The sequence below is a fragment of the Lissotriton helveticus genome, chromosome 8 (assembly GCF_964261635.1).
Source record: "Lissotriton helveticus chromosome 8, aLisHel1.1, whole genome shotgun sequence".
Classification (NCBI taxonomy): Eukaryota; Metazoa; Chordata; class Amphibia; order Caudata; family Salamandridae; genus Lissotriton; species Lissotriton helveticus.
The window spans coordinates 1345008254-1345035236 of record NC_136069.1 but is presented as its reverse complement, the minus strand read 5'-3'; the positions used below and the strand labels follow the sequence as shown (position 1 = coordinate 1345035236).

General features: G+C 43.9%; 1 protein-coding gene across 1 annotated transcript in view; it reads left to right on the top strand.

The window, feature by feature from the left end:
* TBX19 (T-box transcription factor 19) overlaps nucleotides 1–24674 on the top strand; it is a 214169-nt gene extending 189495 nt beyond the window's left edge. The window contains exons 8-9 of the mRNA XM_078656193.1: nucleotides 21501–21639; nucleotides 24428–24674. Coding sequence (XP_078512319.1) covers nucleotides 21501–21639; nucleotides 24428–24674 — 386 coding nt within the window. The remainder of the gene's footprint in view (nucleotides 1–21500; nucleotides 21640–24427) is intronic.
* The last annotated feature ends 2309 nt before the right edge of the window (nucleotides 24675–26983 follow it).

The following is a 26983-nucleotide window of genomic DNA, read 5'->3' as shown; positions in this document are numbered from 1 at the left end:
GAGACGATTCTGGAGCACGACAATTCTCATAAAGGATTGTTCTTCGGTTAAGTTACTTAGAGCAGAAGTAGTCTCAATCACTACTGCTTCAAGGGTTCTGGTTAATCTACGTATCAGTTTACTATTTACAACAGTACCTAAGTAGGGGAAGACACCTTTATTGATATCTATGTATTGTTCTAGAGCAGTTTCAGTATAATCGACAATCGGGAGATTTCTCTTGTGTCTAGTATGTACTAGGTGGGAATTCCTATAATAGTCAGGTGGGGCTAGGAAAACTGGTGGCAGTAGGAAGGCAATGTAACATGTACCATCCCAATCAAGGGGCAGACGAACATATGCGGTCTGACCACAAACAAAATAAGAATGACGTGAAGCTTTGAAAATAGATTTCCCACTGTCACTATACTTGACAATAGTAGTACAATCACTATGGCCTACATGTATGGAACCATTATTTCGGACACATAATTCACCTTTGACTGGTAGTACTGAAATAGCAGGTAAGTCTGGAGTAGAATCAGACTGAACATTCAGGACCATAAAATTCGAAGAATAATTACCCAAATTATAAACTTCATTCTCTAGATCTAACCCTGTTCTGTGGGGAAGACCTTGCTTGTCTGGGAAACATGTGCTGTTCAGAAAAGACATATCTGTTGAGGATGACGTTAACGTGGACCATGCTCCACACGAACCATTATGTGAAAATGGATAAGGAAAGAGTGGCAGAACTCCCTTCGGTGTCTGGAAAGGGGGGAGTCGACCACACACCCAACAATTTGTGGCATTGCTGGTCTGGTGTGAATAATGTAACATGCGGATAAAAGAGTTATTACGCATAGCAAGACGATATGAGAGTTCATGAGGAGGCAGATCACTAAACGTGTGCTCAACTGTAACATTAGCAGACTTATTTACATGAGAAACTGGAAAATACTAATAAAATGCATAACTGGTGCAGGAAATCATAATGCTGAAATATAGCAGAAAACATAAAATAATAGTGCAACTTCTAGAGTTCTCACTAACTCTCTCTCTGTGGGGGTCTATTATATACATGTCAGAAACCGGTCTAACCGTTTCACCTAGGGGAGGACTTAGACAATCAAACTGGCTGACTTATTTTACTAGACCTTAGTTTAAGCTTATACTCCTGCTGCGGAGTTTTCTCTAACAGGGAAGGGTTCGTAGCAATGTCTTTTGCGGGACAGTCCTTAAGAATAGTACTTTGGCAGTCTTTAAGATCCTCGGAAATGTTCTTTGAAACAGGCTTTAGTCCAAAAAATCTTTTCACATGTGACAGGTGGACCCAGCCCTTCCTGCCTTCCAGCTTGACGGCAGTACGGGTGGCCAGGAGGACCTGTCGGGGTTCCTTCCAGCGAGGCTCCAGCGGACTTGAACGATCAAAATTCCGGACGAGAACCATGGATCCGGGAACGATTTCATGCGGTGCCACCTCGGTATTGTCTGGAAATGCGGCAGCAACCTGTGAACGACAAGAGTTGAGGGCAGACATCAAGGAAGCTAGGTAATCTGTCAGCATATTACTTGAAACATCGGTAATACTTCGAGGTCTAGGTGTACCCCACATGTTAGGGGGGCGGCCGAATACGACCTCATAAGGGGACAGACCTGATCTGGAATGTGCGACCATGCGCATATAAAACAAGGCAACTGGCAGAGCTACTAGCCAGTCCACACCTTTCTCTTTACATATTTTTGCAATTCGGATTTTCAGGGTCTGATTATGTCTCTCTACGAGACCGGCTGCTTCTGGATGGCGTACACAATGGAACTTCCACTGGTACCCTAACAACAGGGAAACATGTTTCATCAACTCGGATGAGAATGGCTGGCCGTTGTCAGAATATACGACTCTAGGGAGTCCGTAGCGGGGGAAGAATTCACGAACCAACTGCTTGGCAGTGGTCGCGGCTGTGTAATCTGGGACTGGATATGCTTCTGTCCACCTGGACAAAGCGCATACAACTACAAGGACATACTTGAAACCTCGACATCGCTCCATCTGAATATAATCCATCTGGAGGACTTCAAAAGGGTGGTCAGGGGGCTGGAATCCACCTTGTTCCACCGGAACACTTTTACCTGGATTAAACTGACAACATATCATACAGGTACGGACTTTCTGCTTGGCTGCAGCTCGTAAATGCTTGTTGAACCAAATGTTCTGGATACTATCTAACATAGCTTTTTCTCCTAAATGTGCTGGACTATGTGCGGTATTGATAATGACTTGAACCATAGAGTCGGGGAGAAACCATGTGGCTTTACCCTTCGTTACCCATCCCTGATCTGTCTGGACCCCTCCTTGTTCGGACCATTTCTTGATTTCCTCGGGAGTAGCATGTAACTGGATATCTATGACATCTTGAGTGGGGTCCTTAACTGTCATACAGGTAGTCAGATCTGGAGTGTATGTCGGTGTCTTATTAACTGGAATGTCTGGTGTCTGTGCTGTAAGCTTGGCTGTGCGATCTGCTAGATCATTACCTTGAGAAATAGTGTCAGTAACTTTCGTATGTGCTTTGCATTTCATGATAGCAATAGATGTCGGTAGGTGTATGGCATCTAACAGAGCTTGAATAAGGAGACCATGCTGAATCTTGGTTCCATGAGAAGTCATGAAACCTCTCTCCTGCCAGAGCACTCCAAAGTCGTGTACGACTCCAAATGCGTAACGTGAATCTGTGTAAACATTAACTTTCAGGTTCTTGGCGTGTATGCAGGCTTGTGTCAGAGCAACTAGCTCTGCTGCTTGAGCAGACAGGGTGTCAATACGGTGTGTTTCAATAACTTCAGTGTCAGTAGTCACTGCATACGCGGCTACTAGTTCTCCTGCACTTGTTCTCATACATGAACCATCCACATAAAGTGTCAGGTCGGGATCTGGTAATGGAATATCTGTCAGATCTTGTCTTGGCTTAGTCATAATGTTAACTACTTCCACACAGTCGTGTGTGGCAGGATTTGAATTTGCTGATGGTAACAGTGTAGCAGGATTTAGAACGTTGCAGCGTCTGATTTCTATGTGTGGCTGGAACAGTGTCAGTTCATAACCTGTTAAACGTGCAATTGTCAAGTGCTGAGTCTGGGTTCGGTTTAAAAGAACTTCCACGGAGTGTGGAACTTGTACTGTCAAGGAATGTCCTAATACTATGGAATCACTTTGTCTGATAGCTAGTGCTGTGGCTGCAACTGACTTGAGGCACGCAGGCAGAGCCTGGGCTACAGGATCTAATGTGCTCGAAAAATAAGCACAGGGCTTGTATTGTCCTGCTTGATCTTGTGTGAGAACAGATAATGCTGTACCTTCCCGTTCAGTGACGAAAAGTGTAAAAGGCTTACTGTAGTTCGGTGTTGCTAGAACTGGAGCTTGGCATAGAGCTTTCTTTAATTCATTAAAACTAAGTGTATGTTCAGATGTCCAAGGGAGGACAGTCGATACGGCTGCCTCCTGTGTCGTTAACTGTATCAGTGGTTTAGCTAGAAATGCATACTGAGGAATCCATTGTCTGCAGTAAGAAGTGAGGCCGATAAAAGCACGTACCTCCTTCTGGGTCTTGGGCTGAGGAAGACTCGCTATTAACTGGATACGGTCGGGTGTCAACTGCCTACCCCTCTTGGACAGTAAGTGGCCTAAGTAGATCACTTGCTGGACACAGAATTGAAGCTTAGAAGGGGACACCTTGTGCCCCATCTCGGCAAGGAAATACAAGACTGTAAGGGATGCTCGCTCGCAAGCACGTTCAGAACGGGCTGTGATCAGTAGATCATCGACATACTGGAGCAGGGCAGTGTCAGTTGGCATGTGAATATTGTCTAGTTGTCTCTTAAGTGCTTGACTGTAAATACTTGGACTTTCTGTGAAACCTTGAGGAGCTCGTGTGAACATATAGCTCCTTCCATTTAAACAAAATCCGAAAAGAAACTGGCTGTCTGGATGAATGGGGACACTAAAAAATGCGTTCTTGAGGTCTATGACTGAAAAAAATGAGGCTTCAGAATCAATGGCTGTCAATAGGGAAGAGATATCTGGGACAACTGGGTACTGGGGAATAATACATTTGTTGAGTTCTCGAAGGTCAATCACTAATCGATATACTGGGGGTGCATTTGGATCAGTACGTTTCATGACTGGAATGATCGGAGAATTACATACATTGGAGTCAGTTTCTACAACTACTCCTTGAGCGATGAGCTCGTCAATAATTTTGGATAAGGCTGCTACAGCCTCAGGTGGCAATCTGTACTGTCTGATTCGTGGTAACACTACACCTGGTTTGAGAGTCACACGATGGGGTGTGATTTGCATATAACCAACATCAGTTGGACCTTGCCCCCATAGATGCTGCGGAACATTAGACAATCTCGGATCAAAATCTCGTAATACATAGTGACCCTTGAAGTCACGTAGGAACAATCGTATTCCCTCTGGGGAACAGCATATGACTGCACCTAACTCTTTCAGTGTTTTAATGCCTAACAGATTTTCTGGACATGACTTCGTAAGTAACAGATCAGTAGTGCGGGACAATGGACCTACTTCTAGAGTAACTGGCTTAGATATCTCGTTTACAATAGGCTTTCCTGAAAATCCAAGGGAAACATTTCTAGAGCCTGAGAGCGGAGCCCCTGGAACTTCGGCGTGACTAATGGTGGTCCTACTTGCCCCTGTATCAATCAGAAACTTTCTGTCTTTCCCTAGTACTTGACTATGAACATAGGGACCCTCTTGATCTACAGGTATCTCGATGAGAGGCAAGCCTACCTCCCTCTCTAGGCTGTTTCATGAATATGGCTGATACTCTGGATACTCAGACTGCGCATACTGGTACATCTGCTGTGTAACATGCTGTGTTGCAGCAATAGGCTGCGGTACTGGAACTGTCTGTTGTGCATTCTGTGGCTGAGAAGTCTGTGAAACTTGTTCTTGTCTAGGCGGACGTGGTCTTTCTTTAGTTTTACCAGTAGCTATATTATGTTTCAGAACTGCACACTCGTTTATGAAATGACCTGGCTGTTTACAATAATTGCATGTCCCTTTAACGGGAGCTGTAGGATGACTGGCTTGATTCGGACCCCTCTTCTGACTGTCTTGTGGAATAGATTGTGCAACTAGTACTTTCATTTTCGTGTCTTTCATACGTTTTCTTTCATGATCTTGCTCTTCTCTGATTCTATTCTGGTGGTATTGAAGCATCTGTAACATCTGGGACGGGGTATTAGCTTGCCAGGTACTTTCGACTTTCAAAACTCGATTCTTAACTTGTGGACTTGAATTCTCGACTAATTTAGTAACAAAAAGATGAGGGTATGACTCGCTACTTGTCTTGAGGCCACTGTTTATACTAAAACATTTTTCAAATCTAGAATAAAAATCACTAGTGTCTTCGTCTTGTTTCTGTTTACAGGCTGAGATTGCATCCCAGTCTTCCTTTTTAGTGGCTAATAATCTTGGCAAAACTTGTATTAACAATTCTGGTAATTCTTTACATTTGTCTCCAAGACCGGTACCTGGTACTCGTACCTTATCTTCAGCTTCGAGGACTGCCCAATCGATCTTTTTCTCTCCCACCTCCCAATCTTTTTCCTTGAGTTTCTCGTATACCCCTGCGGGCAACAGGACTTTTAACATTTTAATTATATCTGGATACGTGTATTCTCCCATACGGAGCATGTCCTTTAATTCTCGGTGGAACCCTGCTGGATCTTTATCATGACAGGGAATTAACTTTTTCATCTCTAAGAGTTCCATCTTTGTAATCGGAGTGTAAACAAACACTCGTTGCATTTCACCATCTGTTGTCCTAACTGGGTGTACTTCTCGTAACGGATTCTGTCTGTCTATGTAAAACGGTTTACTTTCTGGAGGTGAGACATGAACAAAATGCGGGTTCAAAAACATACTATATTTGTGGCGCTGCTCTAGAATGACACTAATTAAATCGGTACCTAAACCTTTCCATCTATACTGGAGTAACTCGTTCAGGACATCGTGTAACGGACCTGGATCAGAATGTTGACCCTCATACAGAGTAATGAGGTGCTGGATCATATACATACCCACCAGTCGTTGCTCGGCTGGGGGCAGTTTCAGGAACATTTGTGCCACTATTTCGTCTGGAAAAGTGGTAGAATCAGTAATCCATCGGACCGCTGATCGGACTAGTTCTTGTTCATGCATAGTACTTAACTCACTGTAACCGATTCGTGATTTCAGAATGTGATCGGTAGCTTGAAATACTTGTTCTAGAGAACCTTGTTCTGGTGCTGGATGATGTAAAACTGACTTGTGTTCTAGGCGCAAATGGCGATCTGGAAATCTAGATTTTCCTACATACGCTATTCTAGTGGGATTCTCGTCCTCTACCTCTTCAGTAGAAGAGTCATTTTCTTTCTCGCTTACTTGTGCTGCTTTACGTTGTTCGTGTAACTTTAGTATTTCCTTACGAATTTTCTTGTACATACTCTCTATACTACTGATAGTCTTGTGTTTACCCTCGGCTATATTATCACTCCACCTCGTCAGGATTTTCATTTCGGCCTGATCTTTAGTCGGGTAATCTTGTTCTCTTATTAGACAATTAATCAGAAACTTTAATAACATGAGCTGGATCTCAGCTTTCCTTTGAGACATGGCTTCGCCAATACTTTCTGGATCATCCCCTGTACGGATGAAACGATATATTCGGTCTAGATCTCCTTTCATATCTGGTAGGGTGTCTAAATACCCGGTCACCCGTCTTACACGGATGGAATATATTACTGTACTATCATCACCTGCAACTGGATCATAGCGGCATTCAGTGAGAGCTCGCCGGATTTCTGCAACGGACTTATATTTGGGCGTACGCTGTAACGCACATTCATGTAACTCGGCCAACGTTCTTCGTTGGTGCGGTGGCGGGGTACCAGGAGGACCTCCTCCTGCGGCCCCTAAACTGGAATCGTCGACTGATACTCTTCGTACTAGCGCGGCGGGAAATTGTAATGTAGGCTGGACCGGGGGTACCGTAGCAGGTACTCCGGTGTCTGGAGGAGCAGGAATTGCCTGATTTACAGGGACTGGCGGAATAGGATTTGCATATTCTGGGACTGTGTCGTCCAAATAGGACGAGATGAAAATATCAGCTGCGGTCGGTTTGTGACGTAGCTTAGTCGGAACTAGTGGTGGCGGAAAATTACTGGATGCCTCCGGGGTCGCTTTTGGCAAGCCCTCGGCAAGAAGAGGATACATACCCTTGATGAGGGCATTCCTCTGTCTGTCTGACTGTTCTGTTTTAACTCGTTCACCTATCTCGATTAGTTCCCTTTCCTGGGCTCGTTCCGAGGATTCTCTACTCAGTTCTGACTTTCTGATTTCTTTTTCGGTTCTTTTATGAGATTCTTTGCGCCATAACTCGATGGCATCTTTCTGTGACTGTCTGGCTTTCTTTTTCCATAATGCTTCTTCTACTCTCATGATGCACTCGGCATCCCACGTACCTGATACGGGCCATCTATACTTTTCCTCTAACTCTTTGGTATACTCTACCCATAAATCTAGATATAATATGGCACTTATGCCATGCTTCTGATACATAAAATGACCTGGACTGTCCCTAGGCGGGACAGGAACTGCTGCTTGTAGCAGACCTTTTCTAGTTTTTAACTGACGTAATTTCGAGAATAAGGGCATGACTGAACTGTAATCTAGACACAGTACAATACACAATGAACACGATAATTACTGCACATTCATACCACGACATTAAAATACATGAAGAATATTTAAAATAACAGTTCGAACAGAATACTACCTGGAATACTGAAAACAGAATACATGAATTTTCTCGAGAACAGAACTGACTAGAACAGAAACTAGATGCACTGCTGAAACGGTACGAAACTTACCGGTCTCATAAAGAGACACGTCAGGACCCGCATCCACCGAAGTGGACACTTCGTTTTGGGGGTCTGTGTACCACCAACCCACGGACCAGAGTCAATTAGATTGACCCTGTCTAGATACTACCCCAGCAATGGTACTCACCGGGCAGCAAGAACGGAAGGCCTCGGACTGGACTGGACTGCTTCGACGCCGGACGGACGAACTTCGGACTTCTGTTACGGGTGGGCCTCCGGATACCTCGGACCTTGGACTCTCGGCTTGGGCTCTGGTCGGGACTCGCCGCGTTCCTCCACCGCCTCGTCTGGATGCTGGACCGCCACCTCCGTCTCCTCCGTGGGCCTGAGGGATACTTGAAGCAGAAATATCTGCACGTGCACGGTATGGTTCCGTCACGGCTGCAGAGGGTCAGGGGGCCGGCGTGGCTTCACCGGCGCGTGGGGAAAGGGCAAGTCCCTATTCGGGCGCCATTATGTGGTATATAAATAAATAATACCGGATCTAGGTTTGACTGGACATAGCAATAACAGATAGCTCAATAAATAAGAGTCAAGATTCGAGGTAGTAGGAGTTTGCAGGTTTAATACAGCATAAAGGACAGGAACAGGACAACCTGCACGGGAACAGGATGGCAGCGCTGCCGGGGGCAGGATCAGAATCGGCGTAACATTTAATAACAGTGCACAAATATATATACTAAAACAGTTACATTACAATACATATGATAGGCGGAGCAGTGGGTGTGGTCAATAGCAGTCGCGAAAGATAAGGGTGAAAATGGGGGTAACAGGGGCGTATACATAGACATGTGATGCAAACGTAACACAATATGTCATAAATGGGGCGGAAACATGGAGGGGGCTACCTAAGGAGCCGGGACCTCTAACCTAATGGTGCGCGCAAACTGACAATGACGTGTTACTAGGAGAAGCTGGGGGCTATGAACTCTGTGCTAGGAGCAGAGACTGAAGTCTGGAGAGTCAGGGCGACATGTACCTAAACCCTATCTAGTATCTGATGTTTAGAGGACATGTTGATATAAACTAAGAGTCAGGAGGGGAGAGGCTAACGGACTCCAAGACTGGAGCATGCATTATTCTACATGTAGTGCGTGATGAAGACTATTAAATGACCACTAAATGCAGTATTTCTCTTACATGGAGACGTAAAGGCTAGACAATGACGGAAACTATTGATGCGATTCAGTAGCTTAGGAATGCAGAGAAGGAGGGCTGGACTGATAACTAGAATCATAACATACTCTTGGCAGACTCGTAGGCAGAGCCAGGCTGAGCCGGGCACTGTGAGGCAGGAAGTAAGTGAAGGGTCGAGGATACAGGTGGGGGCTGTATCGCTCCTCAGCGGGGCTCAGGAGACAGGAGCTGAATCTGGTGTCCGGGCCCTTTTGAGGCCTAGAAACGGGGACTTTACAATGAAATAACGTGCACACTGAGAAACGTGGCAACGTAACTTTACATAGGCCTGATACTCGTAGCTTTCACGAGAACTGGAAACTGGCATACTAAGGATGGACACAACTGTAATTGCGTCTTTAATCAAACATGGGGGATACATATGCATATTTAATCATGCACACATAACATAAGATGGAGGACACGTAGGGACACAGAACATGGCAAAATTTACTTTTCCACAAAATCCTAAGAATCAGCCTCCCAAAAGATAAACTGATCTCTTTGAGGAATCCCTGGCTCACCTTTTATAACTTGGCAAAAGCATCCAAGGGCTTCCACGGAGAAATGCATATGGTACATGTCTTACAATATGAAAACATCAGTACTGTTAAAATTAAAGAAGTAAAAATTATTTCTAAACTAAGTTAGATGGGGAGAATACAAATGCAATGATTAAATGCTACAAAAGAATTAAGGATATCATTTGAAGTCAATTTGTATAGCAAAATCTGTTCAATTAAAAACTCTTGGAAAGAAAAAAAACAGTGTCAATGCATGAGGTGAGGTGGGAAAGGCTTTGACCTAAGCATCCTTTGCGGACTGACCCACTGTGGATGGGAGCTGAGTAGCAGTTGTTCTCTGTACTTTGAAACTTTCAGAAAGATTTCGGCAGGCAAAGCTCAAAGCTGATCCAACTCATGAGATCAGGTACATCATGTTTCAAACGAATAAGCAGGCTCCACTGGTAGGACTCTTACATCCATGGAAGTCAGGAAGAAGCTAGCACCACTACCCCCTGGGAGCAGTTTTTCAAACCTAGAAATTCAAGACAAAACTGGAGACAGATCTTTCTCAGTCCTCTCTGTAAGGCAGCCTGGAGTTCTGTAATGCAGAAAGTAGGAGAGACTTTTCTTGATCTGTTCAAATTTGTTTTTTGCTGGTAAATAGTCAACAAGAGAAATTTAAAAGGTAACCCCTGCCTTTAATGCTGACAACAACTATACAATTTAGACTAAAATTCCCAGGCTTTCCCTTCCTATTATTTGTAACGATATGAGACGGTTCTTGCTTTAGGAATATGCAGTCAGGCATACCATTTTCAATAGTCATTTCCACCACAGAAATAGAAAATGGTGGTTTCTTAATTTCCATGTCCTCACCTTTTTTCTTTGTAAACTCAACCTGGGCCACCTTGTTATCCCTAGGAAAGATCTGAACTCTGTGAGGTTGGTTACATTTTGACAATCCTATTCTGTTAGTACAATATTCAAATATTAAGATTTGTTTAGTAGTTTATTAATAACAGGGTGTAGAGATAATTTAGTGTGTGGCATACACCTACACATAAAATGGGCCTGATTCACAAAGGCCCTTCACACTTGTGGTGTGGAGGAGTTTCTGCATTTCAGGCGGAATCTCGGTAATAAGAATTCTCACTGCGGAGATTCCGCTACGAGTGTGGAGACTCCCCCATGCCACAAGTGTGGAGGCCCTTTGTGAATCAGGCCCAATGAAAATAAATTAAAATAAATGAGCAAGACTGTGCACTGTAGTTGCTCCGCTTAGGAAGGTTAAGACCATTCGCCCCCATGACGCCCATAAATGGTTCAATACTGAGCTAAAAGTCCTCAAGTTAGATCTTAGACGATCGGAGCGTCATTGGAGACGTAAATATTGTCCCACTCTTCGGGCCAAATACAAACTTCTTTTACATGAATATAAAAGACCGATTCTCTCGGCCAAAACCAAATATTTCTCCGAGAAAGTCGCCCTTTCTGCCAACAAATCGAAGGAGATTTTTTCTTTAGTTCACAACTTAGCCACCTCCGATCGCGCCATCCCTAACCTTGTCCCTTCCCAGATCCTTTGCTCTTCACTTAACGACTATTTCATCGACAAGATCGTTAAGATTAAATCTAACATTCCTACTGTACCTTTGCCCGGTCTGCCTTCTGTTGTTTCTTTACCCTCTTCTTTCTTAGACCAGTTCTCGCCTATTTCCCTGGACTCATTCCTTGCCCTACTTACTAAAGTTAAGTCCGGATCTCCGGCGGATTGTGCCCTTGCACGTATCCTTAGAACACTTTTCTCTAGCTGCCCAGCTCCCCCTCTTTCTTTTCTTAATGCTTCCCTCACCCAGGGCCTAGTTCCTGCTTCTTTTAAATCAGCTATTGTCTTACCTATTCTTAAAAAACCCGATCTGGACCCATCACTCCCTTCTAATTTCAGGCCCATCTCTCTCCTTCCCTATTTGGGCAAGATCCTCGAAAGTCATGTAACATCTTGTCTGTCCACCTATATCGAGGAGAATCATCTCCTGGCTTCTCATCAAGCGGGCTTCCGCCCGGGCCACTCTACGGAGTCGGTGGTCCTTGCAGTGCTAGATGAGCTGAAGGGGAAAGCCGACTCCAATCTCCCTCAGGCCTTGGTCCTCCTCGATTTGTCCGCTGCGTTTGACACGGTCGACCACTCCATCCTTCTCGGCCGTGTTGGCGCAGCGGGCATCCGGGGTTCTGCTCTTTCCTGGCTTGCGTCCTTCCTCAAGGGACGGTCTCAAGCAGTCCACCTCTCTGGCTTTTCTGCCCCTCTTCGCCCGGTTTCTTGTGGGGTTCCCCAAGGTTCTTCCCTTTCCCCTCTTCTTTTTAATATTTATATCCACCCTCTCATCTCGTCTCTTCTCGATATGGGGGTCTCTGTGTAAAATTACGCAGATGACCTCCAGCTCGTCTTTGATCTTTCTTCTTCTTCTGACTCCTTCCTAAGTTTTGCTCTACCTTGGTTTTCATATCTGAGTGGATGAGTTTCAATCATTTGAAACTCAATCCGGACAAGACGGAGCTGGATTTGACGGGCGGCTCCTCCAACCCCTGGTCTTCCACTTTTTGGCCCCTCACCTTTGGTCCTCCCCCTGTACCTGTCGCTTCTGTTCGCACCTTGGGCAATAGGGTCAGTCAGGATCTTTCTATGCATGCACAAATCAGTTCTGTCGTTTCTTCCTGCTTTCTGTCTCTTTGTCTTATTCAAAAAGTTTCCCGTTTCTTTTCTTTTGATGCCCTCCAAATTAATATTATGGCTTTTATCACTTCCCGCCTTGATTATGGAAATGGCCTGTACGTGGGCATTCCTGCCTACGAAACACGTCGCCTACAGGCAATTCAGAATCAGGCTGCCCGTCTCATTCTTCATCTTCCTAAAACCTTTCACATCACTCCGGCACTCAAGTCCCTTCACTGGCTCCCTGTCCTCCAGAGATCCCTCTTCAAATTGGGCTGCCTAGTTTTCCGGGCTCAGGCCCGCTCTGCTCCTTTGTTTATCAGTTCCCTCATTTCTTCTCAGGCCCCTACCCGCACTCTTCGCTCCTCCACTCTCTCTCTTCTTCATGTCTCCCGCTTTCGCAAGTCCAGAACAGGTGGTACCAGATTTTCTGTTTTGGCCCCCAGTTTCTGGAACTGCCTCCCCCTGTCCATACGCTATATCCCCATCTACTCCCATTTTCGTAAAGCCTTAAAAACCGTCTTGTTCTCTCAGGCGTTCTCCTGTTAAATCCCATGGGCCTCCTATGCGACTTGTGGTCTAAGTCCCCAGCGCCAGGAAGCCGCTTGGCCACAGTGCGCTTTATTAAATATTTTTTTTCATTTCAATATTAGGCCCTGCACCCAACTCCTGGAAGCCATGCACAGTTCAAATGTGGGGGTTAGGGTTTTGGCCAAGGGCCTAGCCATTGGCCAAGTCATGTGCCAAGAGGCAACCAAGCATGTCTGATGGACATGCGCAGCTGGTCTGGTGGGAAGGTCTAGGGGCAGTGCCTAGCAGTAGGTAAGGGCCTATAACGTTGTACAAGACTAATTACCATCATCAGTGATATCATTTCTGATTTAACAGAGAGATCATGTGTGAGATCATCAACAGCGCATAGTGGGAACATGAGTTATAGTCTGCACTGCTCACTGTACGTGAAGAATCTCAGTGGTTTTTGGGGGATTTGCATTACAAGTGAGTCACTTTAACAGAACTGTTTTAATTGGACTCTGATGTTTTTATAAACAAATGTAAATTTTATTTTGAGCAAAGGAAGCTATAACTTAATTTTACTAAAGTTTTTCAGTGTAAAATGTTCCCAAAAAAGTGCGCCCGTAATTCTAGTTGTGGATGGAAAGTTTACGGGTAATCTGTCAAGTGAGAGTCAAAAAAAGAGAGGGGGTTAAAAAAAAGTGCGTTTCCCATGTTAATTCCCATAGAGTCTTTAGACACTGTTGCAGCCTGAACTGCTGGACGGAATTGCACCAAATTTGGCAGAAAGGTAGAATTTGTTCCCCAGATCACACTTTTTATTTGGTGTAAATCTGACCAGTAATTTTTGAGAAATTAAATGAAATCCAAATTTGTATATCTAGGCGGAGCGTAAGCACAGATCTCATGGTGAGATCTGATTGGATGTCAGCACTTCAACCAGAAAGTGATGGCAGCCATCTTGGGACCAATATACATGATATCACCCTATTGAAATGCAGGATATTGAATAGCAGGTTTTGAGGGTTTCAAAAAGGAGAACCTATAAAGGGTGATAACAGATTTTAGTGACAACATAAAACATTTGTTGCTATGGTGATTTTACCCTGTGAAAAAGCCTTCTGCTGGGATTTCAAGAAACACTTTTGAGAGAAAACAGTTTTCTCATGATTTTCCTATAGAGGGTATAGAAGGTGCTTCAGAAGCTAAAATGAGAGCATATTTTCTGTAAATTCACACTATGTTTCTCAGTCATATGAGAATGAAGTCCAACATTCTCAGTAAAACATGTACTTCCAACAGTAGAGCCTGTCAATTGATTCCCTATGTTCTACTGCAGCATCCTAGAGTGTTCTAAAGAACCCCTAGATCACTATGACAAACTTGTGGCACATCTGAAGCCATCTTGATTGAATCACACTGGTAAAACTTAAAACATTTAATTTAGAAAAGAACAAAATGAGGTATTTAATTTTGTCATAGAAACAATGGTTAATGCTTTGGAAAGAAAAATGTGGTTTTAAGTGAGTTCTCAAATATCTTCCTCTTCTATTTCATTAAAACATTCTGACATGTAGACTGAAAAATGCAATTTCAACACCAGTAGCAGGCTACCAGTTAGCTCCCTGGTGATCAGCAGTTTACTATAGTGTACTGATGAGCAACAAGAGTGCTAACATTCTGAATTTGTGGCAATTGTATGGCACACCTGAATGCCATCTTGATGGAATAAAAGTGTAAAACTTAAAACACTGAGAATACTGCAGTTAATGAGGAGATTAGGGAGCCTCATAACAAATAAGTCCCCCAAGATGGCCACCAGAGAGAAAAGAGCCCAAATGTACACATATCACACAAATGTAACCCAACTATAGCCCAATGACAGAAGTATGCAAAACACTTCGGGCCCGATGTAGGTAATTAGTATTTACCGATTCGTAAATACCGAATTTTATCGATTCGGTATTTACAAATCGGTAAATGCTATGTATTTTTTCCAAATTAATTACCGAATCGGGTATATTCGGTAATTACCGAATCGGTATATACCAATTCGGTAATTGCCATTGATTCCTATGGGCCTTGGGGCCCATAGGAACCTATGGCAATTACCGAATCGGTAAATACCGATTCGGTATAAATTACCGAATTGACAAGGGGGACAGGGTGTCACTTTAACACCCTGTTGCACCCCTGATTCAGGCTTGTGTGCCATGTGGCACACATACATGCCCTAAGGGCATGTATGTGTGTCACAGGTGTACATGCACAGATGTGCATGTACACAGGAATTCGTTATTTACCATGCAATAGTATTACATGGTAAATAACGAATTCTTAGGGGCCAGTGGCACTGTTTCCAGTGCCACCTACATATAGATTTACCGATTCAGTAAATTTACCGAATCGGTATTTTACAGAATCGGTAAATTTACCGAATCGGTAAATTTACAGATTCTGTAAAATTTAGGCCCCCTACATCTCAATCACCAAATACCGCTCGGTAACGGCCGAAATCGGCCATTACCGACCGGTATTTGGTGACCTACATCTGACCCCAAATTGTTTTGTTTTTTGCAGATTTATATAGCGTAGACTTGACCCGAAGGTATTAGAGTGCTTTACATGAGCATCAGTTACATTTCACATTTCTTTTAGGCATTAGGCATAGGGAGATTAAGTGATTTGCCCAGAATCACAGGATTTCGAGCTGACTATGAAACTCGAACCTGGTTCTCCAGTTGCAAATTCTGCATATCTGGCCGGAATGGCACATTCTCTTCCCTAAGTGCAACATATAATCAAGTGATCAACTGGATAAAAAAAACATCAGGACAGCAAATAATTTTAAAGTGCTTTGTCGCTATTTGAGAACTCAGAAAATATGTCCTCATTTTAGTTTTTAGAGCACCAATAGGTAAAAGCAGTTTTGCGAGCCCTTAATAGCGATTTTTAGGGAATCGCTATTAAGGACTCGCAAAATGCCATGTAGGTAGGAATCGCAATATTTTTTGCGATTCCTTAATATTCCTTAATTGCGAATTGCAAATTGTGATTCGCAATCAAGGAATACCTTCCCATTCATTCCTATGGGCCCACAGGCCCATAGGAATGAATGGGAATTGCGCACACAATTTGTGAGTACCCAATAGGCACTGGTAAATTGTTTGCACTATTTCAAGGGTGCAAGGGGTCTAGAGGGACACCCTGTTGCACCCCTGAAAAGTGCATGTGTGCACATGTGGCGCACATACTTACCCTGAGGGCATGAATGTGTGCTACATGGCATTTCAAAAAAAGCAAAAGAGTGCTTTTTTAAAGTAATTGGCAAGTTACCACCAACTTGAAGTTGGTGGTAATTTGCGATTCCTTAAGGCCTAATCGCACTTTCTTTTGTGCTTCTTACATTGTAGTGTAGTTCCTATATTCCTAATAGGCTCTGCGCATTGGAATAACATAAACAGCAGTTTAGACGTAGGACTGAGGTCATCAGGGAAGAATTGTGGCGCCGCGGCCAGCGTGACTGGCTCCGGAATCTGGGGATCACGGTTCGATCCCCGGCACCGGTGGCAGATTAGCCCAGCACCATGTGACTCTGGGCAATAGCTTGCTTAATCTTCCTGACGGCCCACAGCGCCTAGAGACCCTTACGGGTGATTGTGCGCTTTACAAATGTGGATTATTATTATTATCTAGGTCTCTACTGACTATGTTAGACTTAATTAGGTTTTGCCAGCTAGCTCAGAGGTCACTAGAAACTTTCTCGTAAGTTCAGGAAGGAGTTAACTTTCCTGATTAGACAAGAAGGGATTCGTTTCTGACAACCGCATAAACATGACAACTTTGCTCCCTCAGAATAAAGAGTATGGGCCAGATGTAGGTGGCCATTTACCGGCCGGTAGCGGCCGATTTCGGCAGTTACCGACCGATAAATGGGTTATTGGGATGTAGGGGGCCAATTTTACCGAATCGGTAAATTTACCGATTCGGTAAAATACCGAATCGGTATTTTACCGATTCGGTAACTTCTAGATGTAGGTGGGACTCTTCTGAGTCCCAAAGGCCTTTCAGATTCGGTATTTTACCACCCAATCTAATTGGGTGGTAAAATACCGAAACCAGGTGTGCATGCACATGTGTGCATGCACACCTATGCCATGTGACAGACAGACATGCCCTTAGGGCATGTCTGTGTGCCACATGGCACACATGCCTGTATTTGGGGTGCTAGAGGGTGTCAAAGTGACACCCCCTGCACCCTTGCTGGAATGGGTTTTTACCGAATCGGTAAATACCGATTCGGTAATGCCCATTGATTCCTATGGGCTTCAATGCCCATAGGAATCAATGGGCGTTACCGAATCGGAATTTACAGAATCGGTAAATACCGAATCTTAACGATTCGGTATTTACCGATTCTGTAATACCTACATCCCCCCCCCTCTATTTTACCACTTCTTAAATACCGAATCGGTAAAATTCGGTATTTAAGAAGTGGTAAAATGAAATTACCTACATCTAGGCCTATATCTCTAGAGTCGTGTGAAAACAATAGACAACTATTTCACTCAGTCAATCGTGCATGCTTAATTTCACCAGGAGCGTAGAGAAATAGAGAGACTGGCGTTTTCAATAAAAGGTGTTATTTATTGACCAGTCTTCTTTCTCATGCAAGAGAAATGAGTTGCCACAAGTGCAATACTTATCATGAAGTAAAGTGCGTACAATAAAAGGAGTATTATGAAATAATACTGTAAAAGCATTGATATGGTTTCTTAGCCATATGATACTTTAAAATGGATAAAATATATACATACATAAAATCATTGACTAAACATACTCAACTGGTGCTTCTAAAATATGCCTACCCCGGTGTACCTGACCTAATCCTAATACGTGAGAAGGAGTAAGGAAGTTGCAGTTTAAGTTAAGTTGGTTTTTGCCAAGAATCTGAATCAAGAATTCTCTCAAGGTTTTAATCAGCTCCGTACCTTGGTTCTAGAATGAAGGAGGTCTTGTATCTCTCTTTCGGGACTCGATCTCCCAGCAACCCGCAAGGGTGACTGGAAACACCGGAGCTGGGTTTCTCGGCTGGAGAAAAGACAGCGTCTCTTTCAGTGCGTCAAATGGGAGGGTCGGCTTCCTTCGGCACTCGCATCAGCTGGGCGTCGGGCAAGTAGATAGCCGCTCTGCTCCAAACCACCGTGTGTTTGCTTAAGGCAACGTTGGTATATTTGTACCTGAAAGGTGCCGGGTTTGACGTAAGGTTGGACATAAGACGTCACTAAGAACTAACAGTTCTTTCTGGACTCCAGGAGTTCTTGTTCAAATCAAAACAAATGCAGGGGGATTTCCTGGGCTGCTGGAGGCTTGGTTTGTTTAAAGAACGCGTTGTACTTTCTAGGAGTCTATGGCAGTAGCCTTGCCGTATTTGGACTGCATGGGCTATGACTAGATATGGACATGATTCCTATGCCTTTATAAGGATATGTTTTGTTATAACCATATAAGGGCATGAATCGGGGATATCTTGGTTAGGGTCCTAGATAGATTCACAACAACATTGCATTTAAAGAATCGCAATTTGCCAATCCTTAATTGCAATCGCAAAATAGGGAATCACAAATTTGGCGATTCCTTATTTTTTTAGGGTTTTTTTGTGTTCTACATTGCACACTGCTAATTTGCATTTACAAATTGGCTTCCCACATCTGGCCCCAAGTCACTAACTATAATTATTATGGGAATAAGATGCTCTCATTTTTAGAATTTCTAAAGGAAATACTTTAGATATTACAGTTTTGATTACATCGAGATGACGTCAGGCGTGCCACACTTTTGTAATAAATATAGAATGTTAGCAATCTAGTTGTTCATTAGACTACTGTGGGGAGGCAGATGTCAGGGGCACGGACTCGGATAATTGTGGACAGGGAGGAGGGTGCAGAAGAAACAAGTTGAGCGCGATGGGAAGGCGGGATGGGCAGTGGCAGCACAACAGACCATGGAGGGCAGCGGAAAGAGGGCAGGGGCAACAAACCAACAATGCAGGAGAGGCTGTGGGAAAATATCAGACCATTGAGGGCACAAGGAAGAGGCAGTGGCAATACAACCATACATGGCAACAGACCCAATACAGGCAGGAGACTCCCGATGTTTTTAGGCCCAAAAGGTATTTATTTTATCTGTCTCCTGCCTATAATCTCCTCTTTTTCAATGTAAATCAACAGGGAAAATCAATTCCCAGTTTTCTTTTCAAAATCTCCCTCTTACCAAGTTCATAATGTTTGCAAGTATGGTACATTAGTCACTGAGGGCAGGAGGAATGGGGTAGTGACATGAATTTGGATAACGGAGGGCAGGAGGAAGATGGGCAGGGGCACCTAACTGACCTTACAGGGCAGTTGTCAGGGGTTGCAGCAGCACATTACACCACACAGGTACAGCAGGGCTGCAGTGCAACACAACAGACCATGGAAAGCAATATGGAGGGGACATGGACAACAAAGGTGAAAAAGGCAAGGGCAGCAAGCTGACCATACAGGACAAGCAGGACGGATAGTTGGAGCATAATGGACCATGAAAGGCAGGAGGGAGGGGGCGGGGCCTGCACATGGAAAAAGGAGGACAATGTGGCAGGGCTGGAGCATCAAGCTGACAATGGAGGGCAGACAGGATGGGCACTGAAAGCACGCCACACCGTGGAGGGCAACAGTGAGACTATAATGACATTCACACAGACAAGGTAGGGACGGTGGGAGAGTTGGAGGTGAACAGGGGCAGCACGCTGACCACACAGGGCAAATGGGAGAGCCTGTGGCAGCACAGAAGGCCATTCTTGGCAAGCGGGAGGGTTAGTGGCAGCACAACAGCCATGGTGTGCAAGAGGGAGGGGACAGGTGCATGCACAAAGGCCCATGGAGGACAAAAGGGATGGGTAGGGGCTGGACACAGACAAGAGAGGGCATGGGAAGTGGCTTTAAAACAGACCACACAGGGTAGGCAAGAGTAGAAGTTGCAGCTCAACAGAGAATGGAGCGCTCAAGGGAGTAGCACCAAAATAAACCATGGGGGATGGGAGGGGATGGGGCATGGAACTAGGACAGGCAGGGGGAAGGGGCAGGAACAGGCAGCAGTCATCAGACCTTGCTAGGCAGGTGGGTGGGGCAGTGGCAGCTCAACAGAACACTCAGAGTAGATACAAGGGGCAGTGGCAGGTCCATGGAACATGGTGCGCACAAAGAGGGAGCAGGGGCAAGCACACAGACATCGAAGAGTGGGGAAGGATGGTAGAGGCTGCAAACTTAGCACAGTGGCTAAGTAGGAGCGCAATGATGGTGCATAGAATTGGGCAATGGAATGCAGAAGGTGTAGGCAGGGGCATCAATCTAAATGGAGGGCAGTGGCAGGTCATTGGACCATGCAGAGAAGGAGGGAGGGGCTGGTGCATGGACTCGGACAACAGAGTGTAGGGATCAGATGAATGGGGCAGCAAGCTAACTGTTCATGGCAGGACGGGAAGGGCAGTGGCAGGAAAATGGCCACACAGTGCTGTAATGAGGGAGCAGGGGCATGAACTTTGACAATGGATGGCAAGGAGGTGGGCGGGCAGGAGCAGCAAGCTCAGGTGGGGGCAGCACAATGCCCGGCTAGACCTTGTGTCCAAATCCCCCACCACCATGCCTTGGGGTAGGCATCTTACTTAACTTAAATAGAAATTCACAGAAAAATCCAAAGGTTACTGGGACGTTATAGTTATATTCAGACTTTACAGACATAAAACGACAAAAATGTAGCTGTTATAGTTAGAGTTAATTTATGTAACTATAACTTGTGCCCTCGCCATGCACTGCTAAATAATGCAGAAATGCCATCACTCATGGCATCTTCTGTGATATCGCTGATAAAACCACTGTAACATTTGCTGTCAAATTATTGATGAGTAAACTGTGCATGTCGTGGGCGCAAAATGACTAATTATAACAGCTGAAATTCTATGGTTCCAGCCCTGACCCCCTCTTCCGGGGCCCCCTACCTACGCTTCCTGCCCAGGGCCGCCATGAGCCTAGAGCCGCCCCTGTGTACATACACATACCCCTCCCCTTTTTTCTGTTTTTTTCTCTGTTTATGGGTTTCTCCTCATACCATCCCCTATCCCCGTTATTACACCCATTTACAGATTTGAGTGGAGGACTGTCATGCGTAGGCTTAATGTGTCAAGACTTTTTGGAGACACATCACACGTTTGTATTGATTATGTATATATACCCTAGAATCATGTACGTTCACCCCTATTTTATTTTTATGTCAAATTGTTTGAATATACAATAAAGAAATAAAACACAAAAAAAGGAAATACATGAGTCTATTTTCCTTCTGCCTTCTCTAGATGTCACCCAAAACAAATCTATTATGCTCCTTCCAATGATGGTGCTAATTCATTTTAATCGAACTGATATTTCATAATGTAAATACTATCGAGTGATACTAATCACACTTTACCACAAAGCATACAAAATATTTCTATTACAGTTGATTAAAGTTTTTTATGTACTCTCGACAAAGTCGGATACATTGGTTGAGTTAAATAAAAGCGTTGATAAAGAGAAACGATTGCAGAGAATATGTATTCATAAGTGTATTATTTTTTTTTACCTCGTAAGTAGCAAAATCAGAGAGCACAAGTAATAATCTTCAAGTTTTCCCTGGACATGGCAGCTGGACGCCACTGCCCTACTCCCATCAACACTCGAGCATGCTCTCGGATCCTCACTCCAATGGAAATGCCTCCAACAGTGCAAGGTGAGAACGAACCAGAAATAAACCACTTGTGCATTACATTTGGATGACACAGTTTTAGAGTTTAAGTCCCCAACCCTATTACTGTACAAGCATTGGGTGGAACAATCAGCACATTGCTCAATGTATCGTGGTGCCCAAAGCATAAGGCTTTTAGCAGAGACGCTGGCGTGCTGGTCCCTATTGCTAGTTGTACCCTAATTCTATGGGACAAAAGCAACATGCAGAGTAACAACTCCTTCTTTAACTCTAGCACATTCAGCATTATCAGCCCACCCGTGTTGCCACAGACAATCCGGCTTTGAGGTGGCCTACAAATTTCAATCCTCAGTGCCTTTGTTGGTGAGGGACCAAGTTAACGCCAAGTGCAGACCAAGGCGGTGCAGTCTTCTTCCCTCAGTGACTACAGAGGCCTCCGGCCCACTCCCAAAGGCAGTGCTGATGGGCTGTGGCACAAACGCTTGGGGCATCATCCTCTGCTCCTTTGCAAAAGGATAAGAAGGTCCACACTTGTGTACGTCCTATGAAGGCACAGCCCTCTTACAGCGTGGACGACACTTAGGGTCGCCAGGGGTAGCGTCTGTGACCCCTGGCTTGCTCCTTGTGACCCCTGGCATTGCTTTTGCAACCCCAAGCCTAAGATGTTGCAAAATCAGTGCTGAGATTACAGGGCCGGCTATGCATTCAATATCTTCAGCACATTTTTCCTTATACTAATAGTAAATAATATTAAATTAATAATTATTATTGTAATAAAAACACTCAGCTACAATAAAGATACTTAGCTGGAACAGGGCCTTTGGGGGTAGCTGTAATAAGAAAACATGTTTTTGAATGTATGTTGTTTTTGTGCTTGCAGGTGACAATCCCCCAGATTCAACAAAGTCCTGTTTTGAGAGTCCTTAATAGCGATTTTTAAGGTATCGCTATTAAGGACTCGCAAAACGGGATGCATGTAGAAACCGCAAGGTTTTTTGCGATTTCCAATGCTTCCTTATTTGCGATTCGCTAATTGCTAATCGCAAATAAGGAATGGCTGTCCCATTCATTCTTATGGGCCTAAAGGCCCATAGGAATGAATGGGGAGTCATTCCTTATTTGCGATTCTCAATTAGCAAATCGCAAATAAGGAAGCGATTTCAAGGGTGCCAGGGTGTCCAAAGGACACCCTGTAGCACCCCTGAAGTGGTAATGTACACTGGTGTTGCGCACACACATGTCCAAAGGACATGTGTGTGTGTAACATACAACTTAATGGTTCATGAATTGCATTTAAGGAATCTCAAATTGAGATTCCTTAAATGCAAATATTCGCAATTTAGCGATTTCTAGAATTACGATTTTTTGCATTTGAGATGATGAATCCCAAATGCAAAAATAGCGCTCGCAAAGGGCCAGATTCTCAGAATCTGGCCCTTTGCGAGCCGATTTTGGCTTGATGAATCTGGCTGAAAGTGTGTATGTGTGATAAGAGCGTATGCATGTGTGAACATGTGTCTGCATGTGTGTGTGTGTGTGTGTGTGTGTGTGTGAATGTGACAGGTAGTGTGCGAGTGTGAGATTGAGGCCCAAATTTACTATTCTGTGATGCAAGGCAAGCCCACACCAATAATGGAGAGAGAATAAATACCCCATATATACTAAGATATGGTGCATTCATTTCTCCCTGTGTGCTGGTACATTTTTGGCTGCCTTTCAAAAGGTGCATCCGGAGCAAACAGGGACAGTGCACTGTGGTACACAAATGTGATGTCCCCTGGGCAGTCGTGAACTTGTGCTGCCCTCGGGGCAGTGCATTCAAGTGGAATATGGAGCAGCTGCTTTAAAGCCACTGTTTTGCAGTGCCGGTAGCATGCCGCCTGCACTTTCAAGAGGAGGGAGAGATCCCTTGCATGTGGGTGCAGTAAGTGACCGCACCCACCTGCAGAGGACTGTCTGAGGGGGTTCATGGGACCCACTTTTTCCGTCCGGAGGGCTGATTTCGGAGGCACACTGAAAGTGCACCTTTTTGTTGCGCACTTTCAATTAGTTTCCTATTGGAATGTTTGCCTCTGCACTCACATCCATAATACTGTGCGGGTGGAGAGGAAAAGTAATTACCTCATTTGCATGGGGCTATGCCCCATGCAAATTAGGGAACACCCTCTTATGATAGCGCTGGTGCTACATGTGCGCCAGAGCTATTACAAATATAAGAGGAGATGCAAAAGCGTCTGCAGCCCCTTCTGTAATACCGTTGTGCCCCCAGGGTGCAAAAAATGGGCGCGCATGCCTGTTGTACTAAGGATTAAAAAACGAAAAAGTCACATTTGATCAGGTCTAGGTGACTCCATGCAAAATTAAGTGTAAGTAACTATCAGTATTGGCTTCTGATTGTTTTGTCCTCGTTGTATCCCGGGGGAACAATGTATAATATGGCCCCTGATCTCCTGCCACCAACCCACACCAATTGGCGGTTTTACTCTGTGTCACTCTAATGTACAAAACGGTCCTAGTTTCCTGCTACCCGCCCCACCACCACCTTCTGTGCATTCTGCCTCTGAACCCAAATCTGCACTTTCTACTCTCTCAGAAAGCCAGTGCCAACATGCCAATGACTTGCCAACTCACTGGCAGACCGAAAAAGCAAGTAGACCCTTAACGTCTTCACTAGTGCAGAGTAATGTAATGACTGCTTCTAAATTGTCAATCAAAAACTTTAATGTCAAACTTGAATATCACAATAAAAATTTTGCATGTTAACTCTGCAGCAGAAACTCACAATTACATTGTTTATTTCAATTTTTTTCAGCCACTACCCATGCCTGTGGACTGTCAGCAACAGCTCGGTAAATGTTGGAAACAATGGGAATAACGTGACTGTCAATCCGCCGCGTGCGTTCCTTAGAGCCAACTCGTTATCACTCACTCCATCAATGACGCCATCATCCCTTGCACCGCAGGGAGCAGTAACTAGTAGCATTGAAATACCAGGGGAGCCACCTCTTACCAGACTGGCCGTGTCTACTTGGACGTCTGTCTCCTCTCATTCCTTCTGACAGAAGGCAGACCTTACAGAAATTATATTCATGCAACTTGCAAGCCCTTTGCTAGTTTAAAGGTTTATGTAAATTATGTAGTATATTAAAATGTATGTTTTGGGTAAGACACTGGTACAGAAGTAAATAAATTAATTGAACAAAGTATGCGAGTTATAGAAAGAGTGTTTGTTACGGAAGGAGTCGACTTTTGTTTTTTTTATTTACCATAATTGATTGTAGGAGGATTTTCTGAATGTACGATCCTTTTTCAAAAATTCGTTTTGCCATATTTGTACTTATTTTTGGGATTTGCTATTTTATTATCCGTTTACCTTGCAGGCTGCGAGGGGTCCTGTGATTTGCCTCTTGTAGTGCACACTTTCTCTGATGTTTATTCAGCCAACAAACAGTAGGTGGTGACCCCCATACCTACAGCACCAATGACCAAACCTAGAATCCCACGCCGCTGGAATATTTTACATACAAACGGCAACACAGGAAAAAAAGATGAACACAGTGTACTATCTCCTTTCCTTATTCCCAAAACATAGAAACAAAGCATAAGACACAATACAGAACACAAACCAAGAATGCGAAAGACAAAATAAAGTATAAACTTCCAAATTCAAAAGAAGCTTCTGCACTCCAATGCTGATGTAACAGGGTTGGGCATGGGATTGCATGTTTCCTGTCAGTTCCTAGACCGCTCTATGTTCAAAAGAATCACCTGCTCAACAGTCCACTCTGACTACATCACCCCTGCGCACTCTTTTCTCATTCGTGCTACTTCTCGTCACCTGTTAACATCATATGGATTCAGAATTCATCACCTCTCATGCTCTCTCTTTCTATTCCTCCACTGATTTTCTGATGCCCTTTCAGCCTTCCATTGTAGCTATCGACTTCAATCATCAGGTGTAGTGAAGCAAACTAAATGCACTCTCAAGAATAAACTGGCAAACATTTGTGTTTTGACAAGGTTAAAGTGGCTTGGTGCACTTACCCTTGTTCTAATGAATATGAGAAGTTCTCAAAACTCAAAACACAGGCCTATAACCCCATGAAGTGATCATGACCAGAGCAATGAGGATTGCTCATGTACCTTCACCTGCATTAGTTTAGCTACAGGGGAATCTTTGCTTCATTTTAAAAGATGCACAGATTATCTGTAAAAACTAATTTCTGAAGTGTGTGCCACGATCAGTCTCAATAGAAGTTGGGAGGTCACATCTTTGCATCAACTCCATCAACAACAAGTTAGCAACTATAAGGCTATCTGCTCTCCTGGCAGTAAACGCTTCAACCCATTTTGAGAACAGGTAAACTGCTACCAAGATATATTTTAGGCAATTGCCACATTGCATCTCAATAAAGTCTGCCTGTAATCTTGTAAATGGGCTTTCTAATTTGCCAATGATTCATTATGGTGACAGCCTTCTTCCCCTGATTGTTTAAATGACAAACTAGACAAAGATTACACACATCTTCAGCAACATGCCAAAATCCTGTATTCTACAAGTATTTCTTAAACAACCTAACCAAACTCTCTCTTCCTGCATGAGTTTGATTATGCAAATATTTACACATAGGTTGCTACATCATGTCCAGCAAGAGGTATTTTTGCTTTGCATTTACATTCAAGTCTTGATAATTCTTTTTATAGCCTAATTTCTATCATTTAATTTTCTCATTTTCAGGAGCATTTTCCTGCAAATCTCTTAATTTGCTCAAAATAGTTTGCATCAAATCCATACAGAAACAGTTTACAGTATTCGAGCCTTGTACATCTGTAAGGTTTTCATTTCCATTTTCTTGAATAACTGATGCTTCTTGCAAGGAGCAATACCTCGCCATTTGGACAGCATATTTATTTCCTAGTGGAACCAAATCTTTGCAAGCCTTAAGGGCCTAGCACTTTACTGCCACTTCCTTTGGTTTTTGAATTGCATTTAAAAAATCCAATATGTACATGCTATCCGTTTATTGGAGCACCTGAAGACTTCATGAACCCTCTTTGTAAACATAGTTCCCCATAATCATGAACAACACCAACACAATACTGGCCTCCAGTATGGATTATTAAGTTCAAATTCTCTAATAAGCAGCAAGCGTGTATTAAGGGAATCAATTTTGCTACTTGTGCTGAAGTCACATATGGTGAGGAGGATGCCTCTAATTGCTCCGTAAGAGAGCACACCACATATGCATCTCTAAATCCTCCATATTGTCTCTCAGACAAGAACCATCAATAAACAACGCCAACTATAACAATTCTAATGGAACTTCTTTTATCTCTGGTCTTGGTTGTGTGCATAATCCCGTCACTT